Source organism: Leucoraja erinacea, chromosome 6 (genome assembly GCF_028641065.1).
Source record: "Leucoraja erinacea ecotype New England chromosome 6, Leri_hhj_1, whole genome shotgun sequence".
NCBI classification, from domain to species: domain Eukaryota; kingdom Metazoa; phylum Chordata; class Chondrichthyes; order Rajiformes; family Rajidae; genus Leucoraja; species Leucoraja erinaceus.
This window is the reverse complement of record NC_073382.1, coordinates 44,676,598-44,696,282: the sequence shown is the minus strand read 5'-3', so window position 1 is coordinate 44,696,282 and position 19,685 is coordinate 44,676,598. Positions and strand designations below refer to the sequence as shown.

At 41.2% G+C, this 19,685-nt stretch overlaps 2 protein-coding genes across 5 annotated transcripts in view; one reads left to right on the top strand and one right to left on the bottom strand.

The window, feature by feature from the left end:
• LOC129698033 (protein furry homolog) overlaps positions 1–10,039 on the top strand; it is a 190,382-nt gene extending 180,343 nt beyond the window's left edge. For all 4 annotated transcript variants that reach the window (XM_055636862.1, XM_055636861.1, XM_055636863.1 and 1 more), the window contains 3 exons: positions 663–773; positions 4,358–4,560; positions 8,508–10,039. In XM_055636862.1, the coding sequence (XP_055492837.1) occupies positions 663–773; positions 4,358–4,560; positions 8,508–8,766 (573 nt within the window). In that variant the 3' untranslated portion in view covers positions 8,767–10,039. The remainder of the gene's footprint in view (positions 1–662; positions 774–4,357; positions 4,561–8,507) is intronic.
• Positions 10,040–14,409: 4,370 nt separating this feature from the next.
• LOC129698032 (zygote arrest protein 1.S-like) lies at positions 14,410–19,020 on the bottom strand. The gene is made up of 4 exons (XM_055636860.1): positions 17,903–19,020; positions 16,947–17,039; positions 14,925–14,999; positions 14,410–14,789 (listed from the first exon to the last, which is right to left on the bottom strand). Exons 1-4 carry the CDS (start codon positions 18,539–18,541, stop codon positions 14,646–14,648), a joined length of 951 nt encoding a protein of 316 aa, XP_055492835.1. The 5' UTR covers positions 18,542–19,020; the 3' UTR covers positions 14,410–14,645.
• Between the last annotated feature and the right edge of the window lie 665 nt (positions 19,021–19,685).

Below are 19,685 nucleotides of genomic sequence, written 5' to 3'. Positions count from 1 at the left end.
GTTCCAGAGGCTCACAACACTCTGCGTGAAAAATGTTTTTACTAAGAGTAGTGATCGTAGCACCAAGACATTCCACTCCAGTCCCCAAAAAAAATCTTTCACAATCATTTTTCTTCATTTCACAGTCACTCTTGTGTTGATATCCAATTTTCCATCCTCGCTGCCCTTATTCCAATGCCTTCAGTTTTAATTCCATATGTTAATATTGTTTCATACATTAGAATTAGGCTGTATTTGATGTAGCTGAAGCTGTGAAAATTAATGTTGACAGCAAACTATGTATACAAGCTAAATATTATTTTCAAACAGAACATTGATAATTAATTACAATGGATTGTAACCATACATTGATTGGAGTAGAATAAAAAATCCTCAGAATTGTAACTTAGTAATAAAGAATTGAAGACTGATTTGAAAAGATACAACTCATATTTAATAAGTTACTACTTTAATTGCTAATCTTAAAAGAAAGTACCAGGTGATGAACAGAATTGTATTTTAGCATTAATATGTAATTGTAGCGTGTACATTAGATTTTTCATAATCTTATTTTATCATTTTCCTTTTGTTTGCTGATTAAATGCTTACAGAACCGGAAAGGAATATAATTCCTGATATTATTCATCCTTGCTTAAACTGCCTGATTTCTTTACTGTTCACAGCAACTTGAATTGTGTCAAAGACTGTACAAGCTCCACTTTCAGCTGCTACTGCTCTTTCAGTCCTACTACAAACTAATTGGACAGATCCATGTCGTCAGTTCAATGCCAGAGGTAAAACCTGCTCTTTTAGGATTAATGATGTTTGCAGCTTTTAGAGTATGGTGTGTGTTATATAAATCAATAGCATTTAATCGGTAGTTGCCATTTGTGGGAGCATGTTACTTTGTGGCGATTTGTTTTGTGGTTCCAAACAACTAAATCATATTTTCCTTTTATTTTTGTTCTTTCTATCCTCTTTTGATGTCTGCACCAAAAAAAATAACTCCAGCAGTTTGGACCAATGGACCTGCTCCACAGGCAATGCTAGTGCTACTCCTGAACCATCCACTAGAATGGGTGTAAGAACAGCATGTGATGGCTCCCTGACCTATCTATCCCTTGCAGCTTTGTGCACAGCTTCCATTTAGCCCGGAATCTGTCCAGTTATATTTATCTGGCAACTTTGGGGGGGCATGAAATCTCATCCTTTCTGCACCTCAAAATATTGCTGCAGTAATCCACTTCCCCAGTGCATTGCAGTATCCCCGCCGTACAAATGAATTATCTTTTCTCTAACCTAAAGTACCTTGCTTTGAAAATAAACAACCACTTGATCTTATAGAGGTGTACAAATTCATGAGAGGAATAGATTGGGTAGACTCTATCCAAGAGTAGGAGAATCGAGAACCAGAGGACATAGGTTTAAGGTGAGCGGAAAATATTTAATAGAAACCCGAGGGGTCATCTTTTCACACAACGGGTGGTGAGTGTATGGAACGAACTGTCAGAGGAAGTAGTTGAGGCAAGTACTATTGCAACTTTTAAGAAACATTTAGACAGGTACGTGGATAAGGCAGGTCTAAAGGGATATTGGCCAAATGCAGGCAGGTGGGACTAATGTAGATGGGACATGTTGGCCGGTGTAGGCAAGTTGGGCCAAAAGGCCTGTTTCCACGTTGTAACACTCTACGACATGGAGGTTAATACAGGCCAAGTGCATTGACAGCCCATGGTGCTTGAACTGAACAGTCTCAGCTTGCAGTATGATAATTTGCTCTATTAGAAAATGCACTGTAACACTTCTTCTAAAAAAATACTGTGCTCTTGTACATTTCTGCATGTCAGTCTGCACATATGCTTTCCTCATGAGCTGGGGTTTGAAGCAGGAGATGAAGGGACTGACATGCTATTTGTCAGCCTGAAATGTTCACAAATATATGTTACAAGTGACACACAGGTGAATGCTTAAAACCTGCACTCGCAATGGGATTTTGCTGATGTAAACGCCTCTACATCTGAGTTGAGTTTAGTTTATTGTCACGTGAACCGAGATATAGTGAAAAGCTTTTGTTGCATGCTAACCAGTCAGCAGAAAGACCATACATGATTATAATCAAGCCGTCCACAGAGAACAAATACATGATAAAGGGAATAACTTGAATAATGTTTAATGTAAGATAAAGTCAAGTAGAATCTGATGAAAGATAGTCTGAGGGTCTCCAATGAGGTAGATTGTTGTTCAGGATTGCTCTCTAGTTGTTGGTAGGATGGTTCAGTTATCTGTTTCAGCAGCCAGCTTTTATAATTTTCCCATACCCATCATCTGTCTCAAACTTAAAGGAAAGGGTGGCACCGCGGTAGAGTTGCAGCCTTACAGCGCATGCAGTGCTGGAGACCCGGGTTCATTGATATAATTGCATTAGTTTATACAGAATTGTTTTAATTTAATGTATTAAAGTGACTAATCTGGCCACTACATCAAAATCAGTATCGATTTGGCTTAGAGATACAGCGTGGAAACAGGCCCTTTGGCGCACCGAGTCTGCGCCGACCAGTGATCATCGGTATACCAGTTGTATCCTACACACTAGGCACAATCTACAGAAGCCAATTAACCTACAAACCCCCACGTCTTTGGGATGTTGGAGGAAACCGGTGCACCCTGAGAAAACCCTCAAGGTCACAGGGAGAACATGCAAATTCCACACAGACAGTACCCGGGACTGGGACTGTGAGGCAGTGGCTCTACCAGCTGTGCTTCTGTGCTGCTCCTTTTGCAGAATGGATAATACAAAGAGAGAGAACAAGCTTTTAAAGAAAAAGCAGAGATAAATATTCAATCCAACTTTGCTCCAGACCTCTAATTTGAATGTGTTTCCTAAGTATATTTATATTCAGCTCAGTTTATTTTCACCAGGGTGCAATGAAATTCCTGGTTCACATGAAGCACACAGAGTAAGATCATGTTATAGAAGCAGAATTAGGCCATTCGGCCCATCAAGTCCACTCTGCCATTCAATCATGGCTGATCTGTCTTTCCCTCAAAACCCCATTTCCTGCCTTCTCCCCATAACCGCTGACACTGTCAATCACCGCCTTAAATATATCCATCGACTTGTCCTCCACAGCCTTCTGTGGCAATGAATTCCACAAATGCACCACCCAGTAAATAGTATACATACAATAGCGATACAATGATGAGAGCAAAACTGCTGAATGGTGCAAGTTTGTGATTGTCATGCATATCTGAGTAGTATAAAAAATTAAAGTCTGCTGGTTGTAATAAAATTACTACTTTATCACTCAATTGTTATTTTCAGTCGTAGCAGAAGTTACAAATAACAATGTATACCCAGAGAAGCTATGGAGGACAGCAAATTATTATGCCTTATCAAATTGTATAGTTATCAGATATTTCACCTGGTGTTTATACTGCAGTGTTACCGTTCACAATTTATTATCAAATTATCATCACCCATATTGAGTATTCTTTATGTATATTTTTCAACTTTGTATAATTTACAATAAAATCAAATAAGATCAGCACAAATCCATTCAGTTGAAGATTTTTGGCGTGGTGAACCATTTCTGGGGTTTAGTTTAGGTTAGAGATACAGCATGGAAACAGGCCCTTCAGCCCACTAAATCCATGCTGACTGTCGATTACCCATTCACACTATTTCTGCGTTGTCCCACCTTCTCATCCACTCCCTGCACAGTAGGGGCAATTTACAGAGGCCAATTAATCTATATACCTGCATGTCTTTGGGATGTGGGGGGAAAACCAGAGCACCTGGGGAACGTGCAACCTCTACCCGCTGCGTCACTGTACTGCCGTAAACACAATTTAGTGCAGATAGTTCACAGAAATGGTATGGAGCCTATGGTTTTTGAATTTCAGTGCCGTAAGACTACAATTCTATTTCAGATTTTTTGATAACTGTGGAAGGTAATTTTAGAAGAGAGAATAGAATGCTTGTTCTTTACATTTCTGTTGTCTGCATTTGGTTTTGCTAGGCCGCGCTGTGACTGCAGAAAGAGCTGAAGCACATAACCTTCACCCTTTCCCAATTTAGTTTGGAGCTTGAAGGGAACTGGTGTGTAAAAGTGATCTGGAGATAGCTTTCCTTTCCCTCTGCTCAGTGCTTTCCCCCAAAACAAGCTTCAGATGAACTCCTGCTCCATGGCATATGACATTAGAGCATGAGGTTGCTTGGCCAGCATTTTGATGCAACTTTGTTGTAAATGAACTTACAACCATTTATTTTTCAGTGATGCTGAAGTCGTGCCGTAATACTAGAATTTGGTGGTGGGAGAAAAGTCTAAGTGAAGATCTGCTGATTTGTTTTCCCTTGTTACTTGTGTTTGTTCACTAGCTACTGAATATGTCAAAGGAGCTGAATGATTTGAGAGACAACTTGAAGGAAGCCTCGGCCCAAATAGCAGCTGAACCTCTCAAGAGTGAATCCCGTTTTCATGGTGCCACCTTAACTTCCTCAGAAGAGGGCGTGCAGTGTATGCTGGAGTGTTTGAAGAAAAGGAATCTTAAATCTGCACTGCGCAAAGTCAGGGAATACAGGTTAGACTTTCCATGGTTTCAATAATAAGTTTGATAATACTTTCTCTTTTAGTTTAGACACGCGTGGAAACAGACCCTACGGCCCACCGTGTCCACTCCAATCAGCGATCACCCATACACAAGTTCCATCCTACACACTAGGAACAATTTACTGAATACAATACAAAAGATACAAACCTACACATCTTTAGAATGTGAGAGGAAACCGGAGCACCCAGAGGAAACCCATGCAGTCACAGGGAGAACGTGCAAACTCTGTACAGGCAGCACCTGCAGTCAGGATTGAACCCAGATCTCTGGCGCTGTGAGATAGCAACTCTGTTGCTGCACCACTGTGCCAAAGACAATGAAGAAGGATGGTTTCAATATTAGAAAACAATAATTTGAAAAACAAAATAAATGGTGCCAAATTGGTACCGAGATGAGAAAAACATTTTTCACACAGAGTGGTGAATCTCCGGAACTCTCTGCCACAGAGGGTAGTTGAGGCCAGTTCATTGGCTAAAGGGATCAGGGGGTATGGAGAGAAGGCAGGTACGGGATACTGAGTTGGATGATCAGCCATGATCATATTAAATGGCGGTGCAGGCTCGAAGGGCCGAATGGCCTACTCCTGCACCTATTTTCTATGTATTTATGTAAATTATGGCGATTCATGCACGTATGATCTATGCAATAACAATTGCAGTATGCAGTACACACGTGTAATAAAGCACCATTGAATCATTGAAAATACTAGCTGAGTTTGACACACATGTGATTTTCATATCACGTGGGAGTAGAGGAACGATAATCACGTTTTATAGTTCCACGTTAGATTTAGCACAGAGTGATCCAGTACACACTACATACATCATAGGTATCAATGGGAGGACTAGAAATATTGTTCCAAGAGCCTTTTTTTAACTGGCAGACTGTGGGCATCAGTTATGTATCCAAAGATGTATTATTTAGGTATGTTACAATACTTACCTTCAGCGGCGCTGCAATTCTGGTCCTGAATTATATTTTTCCGACCTGGTCCTGAATTATATTTGTTGAAGTACAAGATGTTGCTAAAGAATCATTCCGACGGCCGTTCTGTGTGTTTTTTTTATTTTTTAAATCGCCCGACAAGTTAATCACTGTAGTTATTTTTAAATCAGCTTCTGAAGCCGTCAATGCCGACAACGGGGCTGGATTTTATGTAGGGGACAGGTAAAAGAAAGTAGTTTATTTTTATGTATAAAAGTGTTTCTTAAGATGTATTTAATTCACATTTTAAGTTGCGAAACGGTGATTTTTTCCCCCCGAAGAACCTACAGTGTATTTGCTGCCAATATGGGGGACTAAAATCACCTCAACCTCAACGTTCCAAATGGTCCCGTTCCAGAAAATCCCACTCGAAAGCCGATTTAAATGGCCATTAATTTACAGGTATTAAACATTAAATTCCTTCCATTTGGCCTATAAACCCATGACAATGATATTTAAAAATTAAGTTATATTCTGAATTCTTGTGTGAATGTTATTTGGACATTTAGGCTATTTAAAAATATTAATCTATTCTTAAGAAATGGATAGATGTTTAGATCTAGTAATTGAACTTTGTAATTAGCTACAATTAGGTAACTAACTAACTGTATGCTTTAATTTCAAGTCATCTAAGTAAGATTGTTTCATATTTGTTTCAGAATGCTTCAATCTATAATAACTGAAAATTTATTTCAGTTCTCTTAAATTTTAAGAAAGTTATCGGCTTATAAATGTTCTCGATCACAGCTTTTGTGTGAAGTCAATGAAAAAGCAATGAATCAATTTCCGAGTATGAAAATTGCCATAACTTTTCTAATACTGAAGATATGAAAGTGATTTAAGTGTCAAATTAAACTTCTTTTTATGCTTTATCTGATGGGATAAATTAAAGACTTGATTTTTAAAATCTCAAAATCTTGTAACATTGGTTAAAAGATGGGAGATTAAACATCAACCTGGCCTGGATAGAGTGGAGAGGATGATTCCACTAGTGGGAGAATCTAGGACCAGAGGGCACAGCCTCAGAATAAAAGGACGTACCTTTAGAATGTTGAGGAGGAATTTCTTTAGCCAGAGGGTGCTGAATCTGTGGAATTAATTGCCACAGACGGCTGTGGAGGTCAAGTCATTGGGTATTTTTAAAGCAGAGATTGACAGGTTCATGAGTGTCCAGGGTTTTGGGAAGAAGGCAGGAGGATGGGGTTGAGAGGGAAAGTTGGATCAGCCATGATTAAATGGTGGTGTAAACTCGACGGACCTAATTCTGCTCCAATGACATGACCCAAGGTTCGCTTAAACAGAGTCAAAAGTCAATAGCTTTCAGTAACACTGGTTTGAGTCTTTTACATGCGAAGACCAACGGTAGCACTCATTTTGGATAATCTGTTTGCTTTTTTCTGGCCTGGGAAACTGGCACCCGATCCAGGCGAGCCCCAAGCTGCTGCAGGTGCACCCAGGATCACCTTGATGCAGATCGGCAGCGAACCATCGTCCTTCCTGGCCACCCTTCAGCCTTTGTGTTCCAGGGGCAGCACCTGCAGATAAAAGTTTTCTGCTGTGGGGCTGATAATTTAATATTGCTCTCCAATGGAACATAATTGGCATAATCCTGAAAATGTGGCGCCTAGGCTGGGTGAGGCAGCTAATCTTCCGCACCGATCGGCGGGTCAAATTTACCCCCTCTGGCTAGGGCTCTGTAATTCCGGCAGCCCGGCTGGAGATGGCAGATTTGTTGCCATAGCCAACCTCCGCAGCCGACTGAAGGCCCCTCAAGGCGTGACCTCTGTTGGTCCGGCAAAACAGATAATCCAGGAAAGCTCTGGAACCAAGGGTGCCGGAAAATCAGTGGTGGACCTAGCTATGTTAAAACATTTTGAGATTTAAAAAATCAAGTCTGCAATTTATTCCATCAGATAAAGTATAAAAAGAAGTTTAATTTGACACCTAATTCACTTTCATATCTTCATTATTAAAAAGGTTATGGCCATTTTCATACTCGGAAAATAGCATCTTGTTCCCTATTGCTTTTTCATTGACTTAACACAAAAGCTGTGATCGAGGACAGTCAAAAGCCCATAACTTTCTTAAAAATTAAGAGAACTCAAATACATTTTCAGTTTTTAGATTGAAGCATTCTGAAACAAATATGAAACAATCTTACTTGGATGACCTGAAATTAAAGCATATAATTAGTTAGTTACCTCATTGTAGCTAATTACAAAATTCAATTACTATATCTAAACACCTATCCATTTCTTAATAAAAGATTAACATTTTTAAATAGCCTAAGTGTCCAAATAACATTCACACAAGAATTCACAATAACTTGATTTTTAAATCTCATTGTCATGAATTTATAGGCCAAATGGAAGGAATTTAGTGTTTAATTCCCGTAAATTAATGGCCATTTTAATCATCTTGCGAGTGGGATTTTGTGGAACCCGATCGATTGGAACGTTGCGGTGAATTTAAACCCCATATCGGCAGGAAAAATGCAGCCGATTCGTATGGGGCCTAAATCACCTTTTCGCAACGTAAAATTTAGATTAAGGTCATCCCAAGATGCACGTTTATGTGTAAAATAAACGGCTTACCTTTAGCTGTCCCATACGTGAAATCCGTCCCGGTTATCGGCATTAGAAGCGTATTTTTATTTTACTCCAGCGCTGAAATTGTCCCGCGATTTTTAAAAACAAATTCACAGAACGGCAGTCGGAACAATTCTGGCTAGCAGCCCGAGAAAATATATCCAGGACAGGCAGAAGAAAACACGCATTTTAACCCCCCCCCACCCACCCCGCCAAAGGCAAATTCGCGCACACGGCCAGTGGCAGAACTGCAGCGCCGCTGAAGGTAAGTTTTGTAACATACCTAGTGGACCTGTACATCAATATTTGTTAAACACAAACCCACCTGTTTCTTTGTTTTTACAGGACAATATGGCCCAATGATATATTTGGCAGTGATATGGAGGATGAAGTCCAAACTCTTCTTAACATTTACTTCAGACACCAGACGCTGGGACAAACAGGCACTTTTGCACTCCTGGGCTCCAATCATGATCTATCAGAAATTGGTTCAAGGTTGATGGAACTGAATGGAGAGATTCAGGATATGATTCGGAAAGCTCAGAGTTACCGTGTTATCAATATCCACCTCCCAAACCCCAGTGCTGCCAATACTTGTCTCTGACAGAAATGTCCTGTCTCCCTTCTGCTTACGACTGGAAATGCTGCCACGCTGTTCTGAAACCCTTCAAAGATTTTTCAACCTTAGGAAAAATTGGCCAGACTGTTCTCACACTTCTGACATTTCACAGTCTCACCAAACCTAAACGGGAAGATCTAAATACCAGAAGACCAAAAGTAAAATAAAATACCCAGTTGAATATTAAAATAGCTTTCTCCAAAGCACACACTTATCTGTACATTGGGTAAATTAGATTAAGCAGTTAAGGTTACAAGTTCACACTGAGAGCACTAAAGGTCATCACACATTGAAATTGTTCTTCCCAAATAATTATTTTGACAAAGATGTAAATTTACTTCAAATTATAAACTACATCCCTAGAACAGTTTCAGATTGTAAACTTGTTTTTGTGTGGTTTGTGCCTATTTGCTTATTATATGACTTAATAGCAGGCAACATGAAGCTGTATGCAATGCACTAGGAAGCAGTTTTGTTAAGCTGAGAGCCTGTGCGATTTAACCTTTTTCTGGCTAAAAATTTGTTCCACTGCTATAAAGCACATTTTTGTGAGAAAAAATGTCACTCGCATTGTCTATGAAGGTACTTTACTGAGCCATTCAACAGGATTTGTACTGTATATGAAATACCATGAACAATCCAGATGAGAAATATTTAAGTATTGGCTGCTTTTTCTACTAGATGGAAGCTTTTATGGATTTATTTATAAATAATAGGTAAGAGGCTGCTTTAAATAGATTTGTAGAGGAGGCTGAAATTTTACCCTTGTTAGCCATTGCCCGCTAAACTGATTTAGCATGCACATTTATATGTAAAATATAAATGGCATTGAAGCCTTTTCAAAACCAATAGTCAATTCTTTAACTTTCTAACTTAAACCCATGTAGTTCAACGTTCCACCGGCTCAGAATTATCATGTCATTGGTGTGGATGGGGTGTTACTTTAAGATTATGCCTCATTTCTTAAAGCTTTGTTCAGAAGCTCTATGATTTTTTTTGCATGCAAAATCTGTTGCACATTTAATAACATCTTTGCAATCATTCATATATCTTACTTGCCTTGTAAATAATGTTCCACATACTGTGAAGTATTTCGGGTTTGCTTTGTTCTGTAAATGCGTGCACTGTATATATAACTGCTATATGTCATATAACTATGCATTATGCCTTGTGGAAATGTGAGCTCTTATTTAATGCTTTCCCTTGCACTTCAACTGGTCTGTCGAAACCTCCAGTAAAAAAAAAGCAAGCTCTTAAATTGGTTGTTTATCTTTATTGAAACAGCTTCCTAGATCAGGATATAGAGAACTGTAGATGCTGGTTTAGACAAACAAAAAGACACAAAGTGCTGGTGTAACTCAGCAGGTCAGGCAGCATCCCTGGCGAACATGTATTCTTCAAACTGTGTGTGCGTGAACCTGGAGGAGAGGAGTGGCAGATAATAGGTAAACACAGGTGAGAGTGTGTTGATAGGCAGATAGCAGATGGGAACAAAGGCCAGAGATTAAAGCAGGTGTGAGACAGAAGGATTGAAGAGTTGTGAATTGTGAAGCCAGAGGAAGGAATGTGGGTGGAGGGGAGAAACAGGTGCAAGTCCTGGTGCAGCACAGGGGAAGGGAAGAAAGGGGGGAATTGTAGGCAATTACCTAAAGTTGGAGAATTCAAAGTAGTTCTGAGAATATAGATCCAAATGGTACAAGATTCTGAAGCACAAAGGAAAAGCAAAATCTAACTGTTAAACTCCCAAAATTAATGTATAATGCACAAAATCTAACTATATAAATTTGTCATAGTGATTGTTATTTTAGCATGTAATAACCACCATTGCGCACACCAGCTCAGTTGAACTGGATTAATTGCGTTAACCGTTCATACAGAGCGGGCCTTGGGCTAGAATGCTCTCAATGGGAAGGGCTGGAGAAAACAAGTACCAAACCCCTGAGAAACCAGGTAAGAATGGGCACAAAGGGCCAGAGGTAGCAAGCAGCAGTGCGACTTGGGGAAGGTAGGAAGCAAGCAGCTGGAAGCACTGAACATCAGAAAGCAAAGAGACCAATGCAGAGCAAGAACTAAACAGAGGGAATACCTGAAAGGAGTGGAAACTGAGCAGCCAGCAACGCGAGGGTGTGATTCAGGAACATTATGGAGGGATGCTTTTGGAAGAGGAGGCTGCAAGGTTGAAAAGATATGGGGAGAATAGACTGATCAAAAATTTTGAGAGCAGGTACCAACAGCCTCAGGTATGCTTGTAACCAAAGTCATAGACATCTGTGTGATTGGCCCTAGAGTGTAAATTTGCAGATAGCAACAGGCCTGGATGGAGTCCCCAGCTGTTTTTTCAGGATCTGCATGGACCAGCTGGCAGAGGTATTCAACCATTAACTCCTCACTGCTCCATTCTGAGGTTCCCACCTTCTCTGACCATTATCATTCCAGTTGACAAGATAATGCGCATTAATGACCACCATTATCATGAAGTGCTTTGAGATGCACAGAGTCTCTTGCTCGGAGTAGTTGAATCGAGGACCAGAGGCCCAAGATGAAGGGGAAAAATTTAATAGGAATCTGAGGGGTAACCTTTTCCACACAAAGGGTGGTGGGTGCATGAAACATGCTGCCAGAGGAGGTAGTTGAGGCTGGGGCTATCCCAATGTTTAAGAAACGGACAGGTACATGAACAGGACAGGTTAATGGATATGGGTCAAATGCAGGCAGGTGGGACTAGTGTAGCTGAGGCATATCAGCCAGTGTGGGCAAGTTGGGACAAATGGTCTGTTTCCATGCTGTATCACTCTTTGACGGAGTAATCACTTTGCAATTATTCTCAACTATGGTGCCCACAAGGATGAGTTCTCAGACCTTTACACCCTACACAATACTCCGGGCAAGAATTCTGTTCCATGTCCATTATCTTCAGCTGCTCAGCCTTGTTTCCCTATGGTTTTCATACCCTCACACCAGGTGCAAGGCAGCTGCCATCTCCCTTGCCCAACACACATCTAACACCTAGATATAACTAAAGACACATGTCAGACTCCTATTTATTGACTACAGCTGCCTAGGATACCATAATCCCAATCAATCCAATCTCAAAACTCCAGGACCTAGAAATCTGTCCCTTCCCCAACTTCCCAACCCACGGGCTGCTTTCCACCAGTCCAAGGTATTTAACGTGGGCAATAACAACCCCGAGGCATGTCACCCTCTCCCTCGGAAAAACAAGAGTGACAAACTGACCCTAATAATAAGGTTTGCGAAGAGAAAGCATTAAACCGTATTGTTAAGGCCAGGAAAAAAACTAAAGGGATCAGATATTTACTATATGAACATCTGACAAAAAAGAATACGGACATTGCCAGAAAGGCATGTTTCCTGAGCAAGCAGAGGAATATTCAATCTTCATGGGCGACAAACTGTGAAGTCTTTATAAAACTGGATGGAACACCTGAAGAGGCGAGAGTGCTGGTCATCAGAGATATGGAGGAATTGGACAAATACCAGTGAGACCAAAGGAACAATACAACAAGGTAATGGAAAAATGAGGGACTAAATAAATACACTACATACTACCAGGACAAGTTCTTAATTAAGTCATTTATCTCTGTCAGGAGATAATGATGAACCACAAACAACAAGGAATGCAGAATAACCATACAACAATTACAGCACGGAAACAGACCATCTCGACCCTTCTAGTCCGTGCCGAACACATAATCTCCCCTAGTCCCATATACCTGCCCTCAGACCATAACCCTCCATTCCCTTCCCATCCATATAACTATCCAATTTATTTTTAAATGATAAAAACGAACCTGCCTCCACCACCTTCACTGGAAGCTCATTCCACACAGCTACCACTCTCTGAGTAAAGAAGTTCCCCCTCATGTTACCCCTAAACTTCAGTCCCTTAATTCTCAAAAGGATAAACTGGGTTTGAAAACTTTTGAATATACCGAGCATAAATCACAAGATATGGAAAATGATTATGATCCAGAAAATAATTTCTTCAACAATATCAACAATTACTGCTACTACACAGATGAAGGTTGTCAGATCATAAAATATCAATTATCCATTTTAACAGCAGAAGCCTATATGCCAACTTCCAAAACATCAAGGAATATATGTCAATTCAATAAACCATTCAATATAATAGTTATGTCAGAGACATGGATCAGCCCTGAGAAGGATGTGGACTTTGAGTTGATTAGATATGAACTGAATTATATGAACAGGAAGTACAAGAATGGAGGGGGAGTGGCTTTGTATGTGGATAAAAGTTTTAAATATAAGGTGGTGTAAGCATGACAACAGTGGTTGATAACGTTTTAAGGATTGGATGGAAGAAATATTTGGTAAAACAATTCAAAAGGTTATGTTCATCTGTGGGAATGTCAACGTAGATCTATTAAATCCAAACAAGCATCAAATGACAGAAGAGTTTATTAATACAATGTATAGTATGTGCTTATATTCAAAAATCACTACATCTAGCAGAATTACATCTCACTGTCCCACACAAATAGATAATACTAGACCTGTGGGACCCGTTGGGTCCCGTCCCCTCGACGTGCGGTTGCGGGGGGGGGGGGGGGGGGGGGGGCGGACTGCTGCATCACACACCCACACACACACAAATAAAAACACATCCAAGATCAGACTTTTAATAGTTACTAGACCAAGTGAGACCCATTGGGTCCTATCCCCTCAACGCGCCGGGAGGGGTGGGGGCGGCCTGCGGCATTGCACAAAAACTAACCACCCCACACACACTAACCATCCCCCTTGATATTATATTAATATTATTCATTCGCTCCTGTTACCCCATGCCCCACCCTATCCATTCATACATAGCACCCAACTCACAGGCATGGCTAGAGAGGGAGAGGGAGCAAGGGCAGGGGCACAGAGAGGGCAAGAGCAGGGGCACAGAGAGGGCAAGAGCAGGGGCACAGAGAGGGCAAGAGCAGGGGGACCGAGGACCCGAGACCGGGTCTGTGTAATGCTACACTTGACGCTTTACCTCCCCCCTTGACTCCATTCAAGGACCCAAGCTGTCGTTCCAGAGGTTCACCTACACCTCCTCCAACCTCATCCATTGCATCCGCTGCTCTACATCAGTTCGCTCTTTCACTCCTCTGGCTCCTCCTCTTCCTTTCTTCTTCCTGTAGGTATGTATATGTGTATACATATGTATGTAGATGAGATAAAGTTTGTGGATTAATTAAATGATATGTAGATGAAAGTTTGTGAATTAATTTATGAGTAGTAGAGAAGGGGTAGGAATAAACAAGTCCTACTCCTTTTCAAACGAATGATTTAAGTTGTAATGTTTATGAGAAGTTATTCAATGAGTTGTGTATAGGTTTATTGTTCATTTCATTTTCTTCTTATTTTGATTTGCTTTTAACTTTTGTTTTACATGTTTGAAATAAAATATATACACTACTGCAGGCCACAGCGAGACACGGAACAAAACCTTCATGGTAATTCTCAGCTCTGTAGGGAGGAACTGCAGATGTTGGTGTAAACCAAAGACAGACAAAGCTGGAGTAACTCAATAGATCAGGCAGCATCTCTGGAGGAAAGGTGATATCTTGGGTCAAGACCCTTCTTCAGACAGTCAAGGATAGGAAAGAGAGAGATAGTCTCATTTGACCCAAGTATTGTCTATGATCTTGGCAATGAGAAAACAAGACCTCCATTTAAAAAAGGATAATGCATAAAACTAGAAAGTTTGAACAAGTGCACTTTAATAATTTATTTCATTTAACGTATGGTAATTTACAAGTTGTCCGTGCTAGGTAAGTAACCAAGTACCACACAAGATCAGTATTTCATCTTCACACAAATGGTGCCCAATTTCAAACAATATACTTGAAGCTATACGTATTGTCACAGGATAAACGCTTGCCCCGGCAACGTCCACACAACTCCTGGCGATGTGGTCGCTTTGGATCAATGTGCCGCTTCTTCTGAGTACAAGTGCAGCAGTTTTTAAAGCAAGTCTTTAAAAAAAAAAACAAATCAAAGCCAAAAATTAGGTAGAATTCAGCCAAATTCAGTTAGTGGACTGTAAAGATTCAAGACTTGCTTGACTGATGTTTTATGCCTAGTAATTGCACATTTAAAAGTCAACTTACCTGACATAGAATAGCTTCCACCCTGTAAGGATTATATCCCTTATCACACTTGCGGCAAAATTGCTTGAAGTAAACCTGGAAAAAAGTTATTTATACACATGACAATTAAACACATCGGTTATGTGCAGGTAGGCAAGTTATGTTCTTGCCATCATGTCCCGCACAGACATTGTGGACCAAAGGGCCTATTCCCATGCTGCACTGTTCTATGTTCCAGAATGTTTCCAAGTTGTGGTGCAGCTGGTAGAGCCACTGCCTTACAGTACTGGCAGCTTGGGTTCAATGCAAGCCATGGCGCTGCTTGTATGGAGTTTGCACCTACTTGTGAATACATTAGTTTTCTCTGAGTGTTCAGATTTCCTTGCATATCCCACAAAAACACAGGTTGCAGGTGAATTCCCCTAGTTTGTTGGAGAGTGGTGGAATCGACAAGAGTTGATAGGAATGTAGAATTAGTGTAGATTGGTGCTGATGACAAGCAATGGGTTACAGGGCTGGCCACAAGTGGCCATTGAGTACCACCTCCGTCTATGTAAAGGGTCAAAGTATCTAAAGATCAACCCACTGCAATCTTGTACCAATGTACTTTGAGCAATTTTATATTGTTGATGTCCCATTTACACTTCAGACACCTTTCATTTAATTTATAGTGTGGAAACAGTCCATTTGGCCCACTGAGTCCACACTAACCATCAATCATCCATATGCAAGTTCTATGTTATCCCAGTTTCACATCATACATACTAGGGGCAATTTTCAGAAGCCAATTAACCTACAAGCCTGCAAGTCTTTGGACTACGGGAGGAAACCGAAGCAACCAGAGAAAACCCATGAGGTCACAAGGAGAACAAACCCTGTACAGATAGCACCGGAGGTCAGGATCAACCCAGGTCTCTGGTGCTGTAAGGCTGCAACTCTACCACTGCTCCACTCCATTGTTCACCTCTTCAATTAGCAGTATTTCATTCAATCTCAACACCAAAATTACTTTGCGTTTTTTCTATTTGTGTAATTTAAGCATTAACGTTCACCGACACCCAATCCCCAATGGAAATCTTTGTTTGGTGGGGAGCTTAAGTTATTAACTCCATGTACTGCTTGTGAAAACTACCAAAAGGTGTGCACTAAAAATGCAGGATTAAGTCACATTGCATGGATTTGTGAAGGAGAAAATCATGCTCGACTAATCTCTTGGAATTTTGAGGATGTAACAAGTAGAATGGATAAGGGAGAGCCAGTGGATGTGGTGTATCTGGACTTCCAAAAAGCCTTTGATAAGGTCCCACACAAGTGATTAGTGTGCAAAATGGTATTTTGTCCATGGTATTGGGATAGGGTATTAACATGGATAGAGAACTGGTTGGCAGGCAGGAAGCAAAGAGTAGGTTATGTTCAGAACGGCAGGCAGCGACTAGTGGGGTGCCGCAAGGTTAAGTGCTGGAACTCCAGTTGTTTACAATATATATTAATGATTTAGACGAGGGAATTATATGTAACATCTCCAAGTTTGCAGATGACAAAGCTGGGTGGCAATGTGAGCTTCGAGGAGGATGCAGGGCGACTTGGATAAGTTGGGTGAGTGGGCTGAAGCATGGCAGGTGCAGTAAAATGTGGATAATGTGAGGTTATCCACTTTGGTGGCAAGAACAAAGCAGATTATTATCCGAATGCTGTCAGATTAGGAGAATGGGAGGTGCAACGAGATCTGGGTGTGCTTGTACATCAGGCACTGAAAGTAAGCATGCAAGTACAGCAGGCAGTGGAGGAAGCCAATTTGGCTTTCATTGCGAGAAGATTTGAGTATAGGAGTAAGGAGGTCCTATCGCAGTTGTACAGGGCCCTGGTGAGACTGCACCAGGAGAAAAGAACTGTGGACCAGAAGGCAAGGTTCCCCCGGAGGAAGAGGAATCTGGTCCACTGGTGGAGAAAGATTCTGGGCCTCCTGAACAAAAGGTTGTAGACGCGAGAAATCATTCAGTGTTTCCACTGTACAACCAATAAATTACAGGTAAAAATGTTTACCTTATTAGTTCCTGAAATACACCAAACATAAGCACTTTCCCATCTGATATTGCAGTCTTTGCAGTGGTAATAACCATACTTCTGTTCCAGAAACTGAAAAAAAGGAATCTGTTAGTTTCACTAAACTCAATGATAGTCAACAGTTTTAATTTAACAGCACATCATCCAAATTTGAAGTTATTATTTTAGAATTAGTTTTGACTCATTCGAAAACTATTATGAGAAAAAAATCCTACAATCAACACCCTAGTAGGCAAGTATAGAAGTCAACCATACTCAGACCAAACAAAGTGGAATGAAAGGCCATTTTCAGAATATTGCTTTCAAAAATTTAATTCACATTAATTGGCGTCAGAAACCTGTTTTTCTTGTTTTTCTTTAATGAGAAAAACAAAAAAACAAAAAAAAAAAAAAAAACTCTACTCAGATTTAATTTTAAGGTAGTTCACACCCAAAATAGAGACTGCAGATGCTGGAATCTTAGAATCATACAGCATGGAAACAGGTCCTTCAGCCCAACTTGCTCACACTAATCAACATGCCCCATCTGGACTAGTCCCATCTACCCCAGCTTGGCCCATACATAACTCCAAGTAAAGCAACGCTGGAGGAACTCAGCAGGTCAGGCAGCAGCCTCTAAAGGAATGGAAACACAATATTTTGTTCAGCCAAGCTTCCTTTTCCAAATGTTTCCCATTCCCTCCATAGAAGCTGCCCGTCCAGCTGAGTTCCTCCAGCACTTTGTTCTTTGCTAACCATCAAAATGGACAAAGTCTGCCATACACGTGGACTCAACGTATACCCTTTATCTGTACACTGGACGGCTTGATTGTAATCATGTATCGTCTTTCAACTGATTGGATAGCACAGAAAACACTTGTCACTGTATCTCAGTACACGCACTATAATAAACTAAAGTAAATGTTCTTCATTCAGTCGTGTTAGACCATAGTTACCTGGAAGCGAAACCTTTGCTTGCTCGCGTTTGCCTCCGCTGCTTGGTCTTCTTTCTGCTCCGTTTCCACTTGGTCTTTCACGTCTGCAACCTTTTGTTCAGGAGGTCCAGAATCTTTCTCCAGCTGTGGATCAGATTCCTCTTCCTCCGGAGGGACCTTGCGTCCACGGTTCGTTTCTCCCGGACACTGGTCAAAGACAGGTGAGTAGATGGAGACGGCGATGGGCCGAGAGAACCTCACGACGGTTGGGGACCGGGCAGTGGCCCCAGTTTCCTTGGGATCGTTGGTGGCGTCTCCGGCCCTAATGGGAGAGGGCGAGCGAGCTGCTCGGGTCGCCCCCTCGCTTCCAGGACGTCGCTTCTGGCGAGGTAAGGTCCTGGGTCCCAGTGAACATTGCACAGAAGCGTCTACTTTTGGATTGACCTGAATGCCAATCTCCTTGGTGTTAGCTTTCCTGAGACGAGGAGTGAGGCCGGGGTTCACCTGGGAGAGGATAGCTTTCAGCTGCGCCCTCTTGTAATTGTCCAAGTACTCCACCGCTTCCACGTTGACCGGCGGGTAGTGTTTCTGCCTCCAGTTCTGTTGCCTCGGCTTTGCATTGCTGTAAGGGACCGGGGCGGGATAGACAAATCCCTCCATGGCTGCTCACAGTCACGTTACCGAGCCCGGTGTGGCCTTTTATGCAGCTCCTCTTTTATCGCCCAATCATCGTTGGACGTTAATTAAGTTGAAACAAGGGGGCTTAATTGGAAAACTAATTACGTGATTGTAAATGAATCGGTCTGAAGAAGGGTTCAGATCTGAAATGTCACCTGCCCATGTTCTCCAGAAATGCTGCCTTAACCGCCGAGTTACTCCAGCGTTTTGTGTTAGAGTCAAACATAGAGGAAACAGGCCCTTCGGCCCAACATGCTCACACCAACCAACATCTATACTAGTCCAACTTGCCTGCATCTGAACATTCCTCTAAACCTATCCTATCCATGTACCTGTCTAAATGTTTCTTAAACGTTGTGATAGTACCTGCCTCAACTACCTCCTCCAGAAGCTCGTTCCATACACCCACCACCCTTTTTTGTAAAAAGAAAACCTACCACTCGGGTTCCTATCTTTCTCCCTAACATAATTTCTCATGTTATATTTATTTTGTATTCTTTACAGCAAACGTCTTTTTTTTTTGTAAACCAGCATCTACAGTTCCTTGTATCTCTCAGTCTGAAGAAAGGTCCGCCATCTGCCTATTCTTTCCATAGATGCTGCCTGACCCCCCGCTGAGCTCTTCCAGCATTTTGCGTATTGCTCAAGATTCCAGTATCTGCAGTTCCTTGTGTCCACATCTGCAGTCTTCGTTTATATATAAAACAATGCTTGTGGACCATTATCATCTGCACACTGAATGATATGATTCGTAAGCCTCCACTGTCACTGAATTTTTAAAAGATAGTTATTTTGCTGTAAAGAACACAAAATAAAAATAACATAAGAAATTATGTTAGGGACAGGAACAGGTGAAGCCAAGTCGAATTTGTCGCGCTATGTATAAGTAAGGCAAGGTGCAGGTATGAAGAAAATCTTGTTTCAACTCCTCAAACGTGCTCTCTTGTGTTAATTTAAAAGCTGATCTTCAACCTCAACACACATTCTTTAGCCCATTACCCCATATCCATTGATCCTTTAACATGCAGAAATCGATTAGTCTGTGTATAAAATTATGAGAGGCATAGATAGGGTAGGCAGTCAGAACCTTTTCCCCAGGGTGGAAATGTCAAAGACTGAAAGGTCG